This window comes from Ambystoma mexicanum, chromosome 1p, assembly GCF_040938575.1.
Source record: "Ambystoma mexicanum isolate Mex_15411 chromosome 1p, UKY_AmexF1_1, whole genome shotgun sequence".
Classification (NCBI taxonomy): domain Eukaryota; kingdom Metazoa; phylum Chordata; class Amphibia; order Caudata; family Ambystomatidae; genus Ambystoma; species Ambystoma mexicanum.
This window is the reverse complement of record NC_090921.1, coordinates 766,328,061-766,340,478: the sequence shown is the minus strand read 5'-3', so window position 1 is coordinate 766,340,478 and position 12,418 is coordinate 766,328,061. Positions and strand designations below refer to the sequence as shown.

At 46.8% G+C, this 12,418-nt stretch overlaps 1 protein-coding gene across 1 annotated transcript; it reads left to right on the top strand.

Moving 5' to 3' along the window:
• Positions 1 to 338: 338 nt before the first annotated feature.
• Positions 339 to 11,391, top strand: LOC138580443 (protein S100-A4-like). The gene is made up of 3 exons (XM_069651001.1): positions 339 to 550; positions 6,842 to 6,991; positions 10,311 to 11,391. The coding sequence occupies exons 2-3, from the start codon at positions 6,851 to 6,853 to the stop codon at positions 10,467 to 10,469; spliced, it is 300 nt and encodes a 99-aa protein (XP_069507102.1). The 5' UTR covers positions 339 to 550; positions 6,842 to 6,850; the 3' UTR covers positions 10,470 to 11,391.
• The last annotated feature ends 1,027 nt before the right edge of the window (positions 11,392 to 12,418 follow it).

Here is a 12,418-nt window from a genome sequence, read left to right as displayed (position 1 = left end):
GACAGGATCAGGAGCGATGCAGTTACAGATCAGGAGTGATGCAGAGACAGGATCAGGAGTGATGCAGTGACAGAATCAGCAGTGATGCTGTGACAGGATCACGAGTGATGCAGTGGAAAGGTTTTGCATGATGCACTGGCCTTGTTGTCCTTCTCATGGAAGGTGCAGGGTGCAGAAGATCGGAGCTGGGGGTCAGGTTCTGTCTTCTGCCCAGGGCACCTGTGCCCTGTTTCTAAATGACAGCTTCCCTTACAACGAGTCGAATTTCCAACCAGTTCTGTTGGCAGTAGGCACACAACACCAGCTTAATAAAAGAATGGATGGAAATTCAACAAACCATGAAAGTAAACAACTCCACCCTGCCAGGCTAACAATTGAGTGTCGTAGCTGTTCCCACTGCTCGCTCTTTGCAGGACTTGAACGTGTGCCAAGAGAGGCCGCGGATCCGCAAGGAGCAGGTATATAAAACCAGCGGATCCATCCCTCTCTCCCACACTGCCTGCTCTCGTGCCCATCCTGCCCATTCTTTGTCTCCCAGCTGCGGATCTTGGTAAGTGGACATGTCTGGGCTTATGCCTCACCTTCTGTTTTTAGTTCCAGTGGTTTGGGCATGTGTGGGTGCAGCTGTCTTGAAAGTCACCACTGCATATTGCAGTGTAACAAGGGAGCAGGTGCCAGCTGGCATTAATAGAAGCTCTCTCTTGTGCCCTCAAGATTGCCCATTGTATCTTCTAATCCCTGGGCCAGCCTGAGGCGGCTCTTTTGCTAGGTGACTGTCTCCCACTAGGCTTGCCTGGACAGGAGAAAGAGACTTTTCGGTGCCCAGGCGGATCCTATTGAATGAACTCCAGTACCCCGCCCTCTCCGGTCTAAAGCTCACTTTGTGAATTTGGAGCCAGACTAGGGCACATGAACATTCAAAAGCCTTTTGGACGCTGCCCATATTATCCAGCTAGTTCTAGTTTAAAATCTCGCAACAGAAATAGAGCTATTCGCAAATATCCCCCATAATCATTTTGATATGCCAAAACTATTTCCCTACATCTCGCCTCCAACATTCAATTTCGACACAAAAAGAATTGTTGACACCCACCACCAAACCCACACACATTCTAGCACTGATAATATTCTAAGCCAGACTTGGCATACTCGGGGGGGGGGGGGTGAGGGGCAAGTGCTGGATGGGTAGTGGGGGGCTAGTTGGCTGCTTTCTTTCCATATGGATAAGAACGGGGGTAATGGTTTTGCAGACATCCCCCATGCTGGAAACACCAATTGTGTCGACTTACATGAGTGTATTGAAATAATAAAACACACTAAATCACTTCGTACTAACCTCACATAATTGATGTTTGATCAACCTAACATTTTTTATGTGAGTTGAATACATCGAAACTGCTGGTAGAATTTGTTCTACTTGTTTTCATTTACACTATATGATGAATAAATATTTGTTTTACCAGTTTGAGATAATTACCTGCTATATGAAGACAGACTTATTAATACGTCCGTACTACTGAGGTTCACCACTTGTACCTAATAGTGTCAGAGGCTGGGGTAGCCTGTATCTCACTCGCGTTTGTTCTAATATGCTTTCTTTCCACGTCAGTATTGTAGCATGGATTTATTAAGCGCGCGTTGACAAGATTGCCGGTTAGATTTTTGGGTCGAGATTGGGCAATAGGCACATTTATATAGGACGATTCGGAGTGAGCACCACCCACCTACACTTCAGATCCTCCGGGTGGCGCTACAGAGCAATAGCTCGCCTGCCTCTTTGGATTGCTGTTTCTCGGTGCACTCCCTCTTGGGTGACCTGCCCACGACTCTCGTGGTCACGGCAGCTCTAGAGCGATATGTAGCCCACCCCAGTAATGGAGTCAACTAAAGTAGGAGTAGCCTCCGTTTAGCTGGGAGGTGAGCGGGATGAGCAAGCATAGGCAGTGGGAACAAGGATCATCCATCACCAACAAAGCCCTTCATTTACGTCCGGAAGAACCAAGGAGGGAGCAGTCCTTACCTTTGTGTTATAGGATAAGTGATGTCCATGATCAGTTACCAAGAGGGTCTCTCTCCAGGCCTCCTTCCTCTGTTACTGGGCACTGAGAGGGGTGTGTTATTGATTTCCATTGAAATGTTGATGGAACATTCTTTGTGGCGCTCAACCTGTTGAGTCTCCATAGAGGGAGGTCTAAGATGCTAGTGAATGGCGATCCCGTTGAACTCGTGTAGATGACAACTTCTGAAGGGGGATGCTGGGTCGCTAAGGGGGTGATCCCAGTGTTGTCTACGGGAGAGATTTTGCAGGTGTACTCTATGGGAAATGACTAAATGAGGGTGTCTTACAATTTATTATCTGGAGGTTTGGCTACCTATCGGACAGATGGTCTCCCCTAAGTTGCAGTTCGAAACCATTAGTCATGCATATCTATGAGAAAACACAGTCTTCTTATTCTGCCTGTTCCAAGCTCATCTCGTGGGTAAAGTAAATGTGTCAGGAGACAAGTGGTACATCCATAAGTATCTGGGAGGTAGGGGCTGGGTATATTAGTGCCACATTTGTTCTCCAAAGTTCTTGGATTTTTCTTGGGCCACCTTTGCTCTCCAACGTTCTGGGATTGCTCTTATGCCACCGTTGCTCTCTAAAGTTATGGGATTTTTCCTGTGTCCCCTTTGCTCTCCGATTTGTCTGGGATTTTTCCGGTGCAACCTCTGCTCTCCAGTGTTATGGGATTTTTACGGTGCCACCTTTGCTCTCCAAAGTTACGGGATTGCTCCTGTGCCACCTTTGCTCTCGAATGTTCTGGAATTTTTCTGGTGCCACCTTTGCTCTCCAAAGTTATGGGATTGCTCATGTGCCCCTTTTGCTCTCCAGTGTTTCTGGGATTTTTCCGGTGCCACTTTTGCTCTCCAATGTTCTGGGATTTTTCTGGTGCCACCTTTGATCTCCAAAGTTATGGGATTGGTCCTGGGCCACCTTTGCTCTCCAATGTTCTGGGATTTTTCCAGTGCCACCTTTGCTCTCTAATGTTCTGAGACTTTTCTCTGGGTTGCCCCATGCGACTCTGCAGCAATGTCACACAAGCCACGGCCAGGAGAGTGAATCCGAGCCATTCCTCGAGCCCATGCGTGCAGAGCATGCCCGTTTACACTTCCCGCTCATAACTTGTCTGCACTTGCAAAACCATGTCGTTTTAAAGTGTTGTAACAACATTTCAGAAATTCAGGGGAAGTGCAGTCGTTTACAAAGATGCCACTATTAAAGAGGTCTAGATTCGTACAGAGAATCGTCATATAAAATGTTGTGCAATGCCATATGCGTCATCACTATATCATTTGTACGCCACCATCCGCACTGACCCACTGCTTCAGACATGGGGGTGGCCAACGCCTCGTATTTTGCAGGACGTCCCGATTTAATTGGCTTTGTCCCGTGATCTGCAGAGACATGGGCATAATATTAGGGGGGGGGGGCAAGAGTGTTCCCCTCCAACCTTTGTGGCACACCATTTTGTCCCACTCATTTGGCAGGGGCCCCTTTCAATTAGATGTCATGTCCACCCCCAACATTTTCAGCAATGTTACTGCACTGCACAGAGCCTGTCTGGGATTGTGCATCCGGAGTGGAGCAGTGCCGGGGTGCCTGCAAGGCACCTTAACAGGTGGGAATGTCAGGTGATACATTGCAGGTGGAGCACAATGCTGCGTGCTGTGTGGAATAATGACCAAAGCAGGTTCCCTCCAACTGCTCTGAATTTGTTTTCTCCCTACGAACACTTTTAAATCCCGACCCGAAGTCAGTTTGAAAACCGAAATGAGATTTGTTTAGGCTTGCATACCTCGGGAGAGTGCTACTGTAATCTTGCATTCGGGATGCGAAAAATAAAGCTGAACTCCTCCGTTTCGCTCCACATAATTCAATAAATATATATATATATATATATATATATCGTCACTTTAGTTTCTTATGAGATTTTTTTCACTTTTCAAAGCGTTACTATAAAAAATTATGATTTCATAGTTTACATTTCAACTCCAAAACAATTCTTATAAGAGCTATAGCTGTGAAGATATGTGGTCAAGTAGTTAAATCACAGATGGACTCCATTCCTGGTTTCACCACTTATGTAATGTGTGTGATCCTGGGCAAATCATTTGATCCCACATTGCCTGATCTGTCAGAATTGGGCGTCCCTATAAGTGATTCAGCGTGTAGCTTTTGATATTAAAACATCCCCTCTCATGGTGTGAGTTGTTACATGTTATCAGTAGTGAGCACTCACATGTTGCATAGCATAAGGTTATGTGTCTCTTGGCTTATGCATGGAGGCGTCTAATAATGTCACTACCAAAGATGCTCTAGACTAGAGTATCAAAGTCTGGCCATCCTTGTAATGTTATTTCCCATATTGTCACATCAGTGCGTCTGCCTGTCTTCTGTTAAATAGGGCCTCGGAAATCCCAAGACACACTTTAAAGAGAAATCTAACTGTATGCATAACAGTCCTGCAGTCTTTTTTATTGTTTTTTTGTGCTGTGCTTGTGCTAAAAGACTTTTGCAACTAAAGTTAACATAGGAGTAGATGTGGGCGGATGAAGGGGGGGGTGATGCCGTGTGGAGCTGTGCGCACCACAAAGTGCTTCTGATGCACCACTGCATTGAAAGTGTCCAGGGAAACCATTTTATAGACTTGGCCACCCTAGCAGACATGCCACCTCTCCCTAGCCTGGGCGCTCGTGGAACTGGCAGTAATCCCAGTGCACTGCCTACGCAGGGCAACTGTATGGCGAGCTCAAGAGATTTACACACTTAGGCAACAGACATGCGCAGAAAAAAAGACATGGTTGCACAAGGTGAATCATTGCAGACCGCATTTATTTTTCAAACCAATCATTGAGAAATGCTGAGTCACGGATTATTTTGGTGTTTCGCCCAAATGAGTATTGGATTTAAAAATAATAATAATAATAATAAAAAGATGCTCCGTAGCAGCAATGCTAAAACATACAGGATTAATAACAAAATGACTGTCTTCTCTTTTGCAAACCCCCAAATAACAGCATATTCGTTTGAAACACAAAAGCAGCAGGGGGGGGGGCGGAGGGGGAGGGGCTTTTACAAACAATGCTGCCATCCATATAGCTATCTATATCTCCTTTAGCATCATTCATAACCCAAGATACATGGCCTGTGAAGCAGGTCTTCTCCACTTTCTAAAACAAAATGGCCGCCACATTCCAATGCATGATGGCGCTCACTCGCTGTCTCTCCTGACCAACAGCAGCTGGGTTGCTTGGCTGGGAAGAACTCTGGCCCATGCACTGTCAACAGGGACGTCATTTGGGGGTTGTCAGGGGTTGCAACTGCTACCCCTGAGGTCTCCCTTGATACCCCTGAGGTCTCCTTTGCTACCCCTAAAAAAAAGAAGAGAATTTGTTTTTTTAATTATTTTTTTTAAACGTAAGCTCCTGGGCTGGCTCTGACCAGTGCCATGTGGCTCTTTGTTTCTGTAGTGGCTGGCTTTCTTGTTCAGGCCTCTTAAAAAAAACTTTAAAAAAACGGGGTTGCACTAGCGTAACACTTTGAGCAGTGACCGTAAATAAGAAAGAATAATAACACATACTTTGTCTTTCTGGAATTCTATACAATAATTGCTAGACGTATTAAAGGTTTATTTCAGGCACACTTCAGGGGGTGAATCCCTGATTTAGTCTGTTCTTAAACACCTCAACTCAGCCTTTCATCCTTCAGAGGTCGATAAATGAGTACCACCACAGGTTGGGTGATATTGTATGTATATTTGTTCTATATTAAGCGCTTAAGCGTAAGTGCGTTATAATAACACATAATTATCTTTGGGTCTTGGTTGTCTGCTTGCATTCACAGTAATTTAGTAATATGGGCCTATATCAACGATACATATGGTGATCCATTCTTATATGAAATGTATATCACACAGTGATATCGTAACCATATTTTTCGTTGTATACTTAGCAACAATGCTGTGTGTGATGTCCCTTCCTGTTTTGTCAAGGTCGCGTTCCTTTGCTTCCCGTCATGTCACTTTGGGGTTGGGTCAAAATACATTCACTTCCTGTGATGTCATCAGGGTTTCAAGGGTGGTGTGATGTCACTTCCGCTACCCCTGGCATGTTGGTGAAATGACGTCTCTGACTGTCACCATACAATGCCATGTGCCCTGGACTCCATGCCCCCAGTCCTGAACTTTGAAAATGTTAAAATGAGGATCAAGGACTCGGAGCGGCAGGGTGTTTTGGTGTCCACATGGAGAGTTACCGCCACTAGCATGAGGACATCACACCGCCTCAGCTTTAAAAAAATGCATTTAGTCCGAGTAATGAAGGAGACAGTAGAGTCGAAGAAAAATGGTGGGATTTGCTTTAGAGGCAGACACATTTATGAGAGTCTAACTCTTACCTTTCTTTATGTTTGATTCGCCCTTTAGTAGGCTAGATAGATCGACGGGTTAAAGCCTGCAGGTCGCTGGTTCCAAAAGCAGCAGATTCAAATACCAGCAGGATGGCCATGAGGATTGTCAGCCCAGGTCACGTGCTGCAAACCGAGGTGGAATGCTGACTGATTAGGGATGGGTGAATTTGACTAAAAACGGCCCAGGACCTTTCTGTAAATTTCACCATTTAAAATAATGAGCATCGAATCTTGGCTCACGTTCACCCATCCCGCGTGTTTCTGCGCTTATGCAGAGGCGTGAAATGGGCAGAAGTGTACTTTTCTCCCAGAATGTCGCACATTTCTGCAGTAATTTGTGAACATACTGAGGACATCTCCCTTTAAAACTGTCTTTCTGCTCCTCTCTAGGTGCCCAGGATGTCCATCACCCTCGAACACTGCTTGCTCTTTATGATGGACACCTTCAAAAAATACGCGGAGAAGGAGGGCGACAAATGCACGCTCAACAAAAACGAGTGCCTCGCGCTTATCCAGAATGAGCTCCCACATATTTGTGGGGTAAGTATCGACTCAGCTGGCAATTCTGGGAACCAAGTTAACACAATTGGAATCACAGACCTTATCCAGGGAAGAAAACAAGCAGAGTTGAACCCTTGAGAAAGAAGGGCATGGCCAATGTATTTCACGCGCCACCGGCCCTGAAGAAGCTCTTGCAGCATAAAACCTGTTGGCCATGCTTTCCTTTATTATGGTATCAAGTCCGCTTCTTTATTTTTCTCTGGGTATGTTGTTTGGCTTCAATGTTTCTTATATCCTTACTTGCTGAGTAAGCGGTCATTATCACGGGATAATGGCCCGCCACCGATTTATGATCTGAGGCAAAACCGAGGACCATAAGGTGGGGAAGGGTCATTATCCCAAATAATATTGACACCTCTCGAGATTTGTAAGGCAATTTGCACATGGTTGTAGTAGCAAACCCTGTGTTGGAGATTTGGTGGTGAAGGAAAAAAAACTATAGTGAGTAAAATAAATAGTCAAAACGAGTTAGTAAATTAAATGTGGTTTTACTTTGCAATATTTAAATAACAAGATTGTCTTCACAAGTTTTAATTGCAAACTTGGTTAAACTGGAGCAGGTATCTTATGAGCATGCAGTGGGTGTTATGTAATAGTATATGGTCTTGCTCACCCTCTGCATTTTGCTGTAGAAGATTCTGGCACTGTCCCACCCTCCTGCTTACAGTTTGTGCTTTGCTGTAAAAGCTTGTGGAACCCACCCACAATCATGTTGGCAGTCTGCACTTGGCGTTAGGAGCTCCAGGCAAGCATCTGTCCTCCTGCTTATAGTCTGCTATTTCCTTTAGAAATTCCTGGCACCCATCCATCTCCCTACTTACAGTCTACGATTTGCTGTAGAAGCTCCTGGCATCCACTCGTCCCCCTGCTAACCCTCTGCTCTTTCCTAGAGAAGATTCTGGTACCCATCCACCATCTTGCTCACAGTCTGTCCTTTGCTGTAGAAGCTCCTGGAACCCATACCCAATCATGCTCAGTCTACTCTTTGCTTTGAGAGATCCTGGCACCCATCCATCCTCCTGCTCATGGTGTGCCATTTGCTTTAGACACTCCTGGCACCCAACCACCTTCCTGCTCACAGTATGTTATTTGCTGTAGAAGCTCCTGGCACATATCCACTCCCTGCTCGCAGTCTACATTTTGCTGTAGAAGCTCCTGGCACATATCCACGCTCCTGCTCACAGTCTGCTCTCTGCTGTAGAAGCTCCTGGCACACATCCACCCTCCTGCTCACAGTCTGCTCTCTGCTGTAGAAGCTCCTGGAACACATCCACCCTCCTGCTCACAGTCTGCTCTTTGCTGTATAAGCTCCTATTAGTCCTCCACCCTCCTGGTCACAGTCTGCTCTTTGCTGTAGAAGCGCCTATCAGTCCCCCACCCTCCTGCTCACAGTCTGCTCTTTGCTGTAGAAGCTTCTAGCACTCCTCTGCCCTCCTGCTCACAGTCTGCTCTCTGCTGTAGAAGCTCCTGGAACACATCCACCCTCCTGCTCACAGTCTGCTCTTTGCTGTAGAAGTTCCTGGCACACACCCACCTTTCTGCTAACAGTCTGCTCTTTGCTGTAGAAGCTTCTAGCACTCCTCCACCCTCCTGCTCACAGTTTGCTCTCTGCTGTAGAAGCTCCTGGAACACATCCACCCTCCTGCTCACAGTCTGCTCTTTGCAGTAGAAGTTCCTGGCACACACCCACCTTTCTGCTAACAGTCTGTTCTTTGCTGTAGAAGCTTCTAGCACTCCTCCGCCCTCCTGCTCACAGTCTGCTCTCTGCTGTAGAAGCTCCTGGAACACATCCACCCTCCTGCTCACAGTCTGCTCTTTGCTGTATAAGCTCCTATTAGTCCTCCACCCTCCTGGTCACAGTCTGCTCTTTGCTGTAGAAGCGCCTATCAGTCCCCCACCCTCCTGCTCACAGTCTGCTCTTTGCTGTAGAAGCTTCTAGCACTCCTCTGCCCTCCTGCTCACAGTCTGCTCTCTGCTGTAGAAGCTCCTGGAACACATCCACCCTCCTGCTCACAGTCTGCTCTTTGCTGTAGAAGTTCCTGGCACACACCCACCTTTCTGCTAACAGTCTGCTCTTTGCTGTAGAAGCTTCTAGCACTCCTCCACCCTCCTGCTCACAGTTTGCTCTCTGCTGTAGAAGCTCCTGGAACACATCCACCCTCCTGCTCACAGTCTGCTCTTTACTGTAGAAGCTCCTGGAACACATCCACCCTCCTGCTCACAGTCTGCTCTCTGCTGTAGAAGCTCCTGGAACACATCCACCCTCCTGCTCACAGTCTGCTCTTTGCTGTAGAAGTTCCTGGCACACACCCACCTTTCTGCTAACAGTCTGCTCTTTGCTGTAGAAGCTTCTAGCACTCCTCCACCCTCCTGCTCACAGTCTGCTTTTGCATGCCTGGGAACAGGCATAAATAATGAGGCCGTGGAATGTTAAGCTACGTTGTAGTTCCCAACTTCTTCATAACATCCAGTCTATGCGATCGCATTGGTCATCAAGGCTTGCACATACATTATTTCGTTAGTCTATTTCTTCTAAGAAACGCTGCCTTTTTAAAACTTGGGTAGACTGTACACACAACCTGAATTATATATATATATATATATATATATATATATATATATATATATATATATATATATATTCAATATTGCACGTTTGTACAAGTGTGTACACATGTACACATTCATGACCCCAACAGCACTGCCTTATACCAACCTGCATTGTTCCGTGTGTGTGTGTATTTATGAATTTGCTACATCTGTACCTTGCTTACATGCATGCAATACAAGTTACCACTACATCTACACAATCTACACTATAAAAGTAATATAATATTGCATTTGAATTACATTGCATCAGGCAAAATAAAATCAGTGCAAAACCAGAGAGAATTTCAACTCTAAAATCAAACGGAGGTGCGACCACTAGTCCCGGAATTTCACCGAAATCATGGGCCTTTGGATGTGGCATTGCACAAGCTTTCAGTCCTCAATGAGATGACTGGTGCCAATGACCCGGCACCATATTGTTCACTCAAACAATCGGAACAGAAAAGCTGGTGCTGCACCATGTTAATAATCATTGATTGACAACAGGCACAAACTCCCAGCTACTAAACCACAAAAAAAGGAGAGGCATGCTCCATTTTAGTGGATCACTTCTCAGATTAGTAACACACAGGGGTTGCCAAGCAGCAACATAGGCGTCCATATTGCTACCCACAAGTACCCCCAAATGATGGCCAATGTGCCAACCAGATTGTTTTGGTGACAACCATTCTCTCCCTCTCCCCAACAGAAAGAAGTGAGTAAGGCGTCGTGTCAGAGGCTGCTTGACGAGATGAACACCAACAAAGACGACTGCGTGGACTACCCGGAGTATATCGTCTTCCTGGCCCGGGTGTCTATGGAATTCAACGCCTACTTCTGTGACACCAAGGGCCAGCACAAGAAGTAACCAGCGTTCCAACAGAACCGCTCTCCAACGGCTGACATCTGCCACGCCTTCAGCTACCCACCAACGCCCCTTGGCCGACATAGTTGGCCAATTCTGGATTTGAGCACCCTTCCTCAGATCGTAGGTTCACCTGATGCTGGGTTCTTTAACTACTTACCTGCAGCCAGGGGTGTTGCTAGGTCTGCAAACGATCCAAGGCTACGCCTCTGTCGGGACTGTCGGGACTCTAGCCTAGCTAGCCTTTTGGTTGTAGCCCCTGAGCTCCAAACCGGGCTAAAACCAAGAGAACTGGGGCTATAGTCCCCTCAGCCCCCTCCTGGCCCACGCTGCAACGCCTCTGCCTGCGTGGGCTGCTCACTTAGCAGATGCCTAGGATGTGAATGGCCACCTCCTTAGCATTCAAGCCGTTAAAGAGCAAGGTTATAAATGCATTAATAAATTGGGATACAGGTGAAATCCAGAACTCGCCCAAAAGTGTCGGCCATGCCTGCTTTGCTAGTCTTCCACTCTAGCCTGCCAGCTAAACCCGGGGCCCCTCAAGCTGTCCCATGCCAGTTGTGAGAATACGATCCAGTCCTGGGTTTTTTTTCTATCCATATTGATAGCTTTAGCTCTGCATTCATAACAGGCCAGAATACCTGGAAGCACCAGATTACAAAACCAGGACTGGATGAAAAGCGACAGCTTGAGATCTCTGTAAACTGGAGCCGCGGCGGCCGCCCTCGCCCCTTTTACTGACACTGCGGTTTTCTCCAGCTCATTTCAAGAGGATTGCTTTTATTGCCTTGTTTTTATTCCACAGATTCCGGATAATGTATGGGGTATATTTAGCGTATGCCCGTGTTCTTGCATTGTTTATAACCTTGATCCAGATGTATTGCGATCTTTGGGCTTGAACAATAAACGATGCATCTGAAGCGCCGCCTCTTTTTCAAGATGTGGTCATTTCTGGGAGTGAGGTCAGTGCTGTGAACTCCATCCTAGATTAGGCACGGTGATTCTAAACCCATGTCTCGAATGGGTGAATGTTCTGACGAACTGCTGCTGAGTGTAATTGCACAGGGGTGCTAGGGCCCCAGTTATGCCAGTGCCTTGTGCGAGATTTGTGCGCCCCACACCCCCTCACAAATACAGAACAGCGGGGGGGGGCTTAACCCCCTGCTGTTCTTGTAAAGTATGTTTAAAGGTGCATTGCCTCCAGCTCAGTGTCATTTAAACAGCAGGCGCATTCCCTCCAGCTCAGTGTCATTTAAACAGCAGGCGCATTCCCTCCAGCTCAGTGTCATTTAAACAGCAGGCGCATTCCCTCCAGCTCAGTGTCATTTAAACAGCGCTTATTTAGGCGCTGTTGTTAACATGACACTGAGATGGAGACAATGCGCCCTTTCCTTGCTGAGCCAAGGGGGCGCCCCTGTGCGTACCTTGAGCCGGCTCTGGCGCCAGGGAAGGGTTTCCAAACCATTACAATCCACCATCTACTCCCACCCACAGGGAATTCGGATCCCCTGACAGGGTAAGACAGGCCTGTGAAATGCTGGCTCACAGAGCTGTGTTAACGTGCAGAGGAGCACCGTCATGGCGGCCCAGACAGAGAGCTGCGGTGGCACGCCCCACTCGGGTAATTAATTGCACACGAAGGCATGCAGGCGGATCAGCGACCTCGCTTCTGAGGGAGTCAGGCTTTCCAGCGTTTTCCTCTCATTATCACACTTTTTTAAAATTCAGGACTGCACTCCACAGAAAGGTATATTCTAAACACAGACATAAGCCATTATTTCTCGAGTCAAAGCATGAACCAGCAATAGCTTTAATGCCGGTCAAGGATCAGTTCCTGCATCTGCAGTTGTCTTAGGTTTCACTTATAGCTCTCACGAATAACCGTTTGCTTCTTGGCGCTGGCAGGCAAATATTCTTTTTTCTTCTGAGTTTGAGGAGGGGGCGGGGTGAGG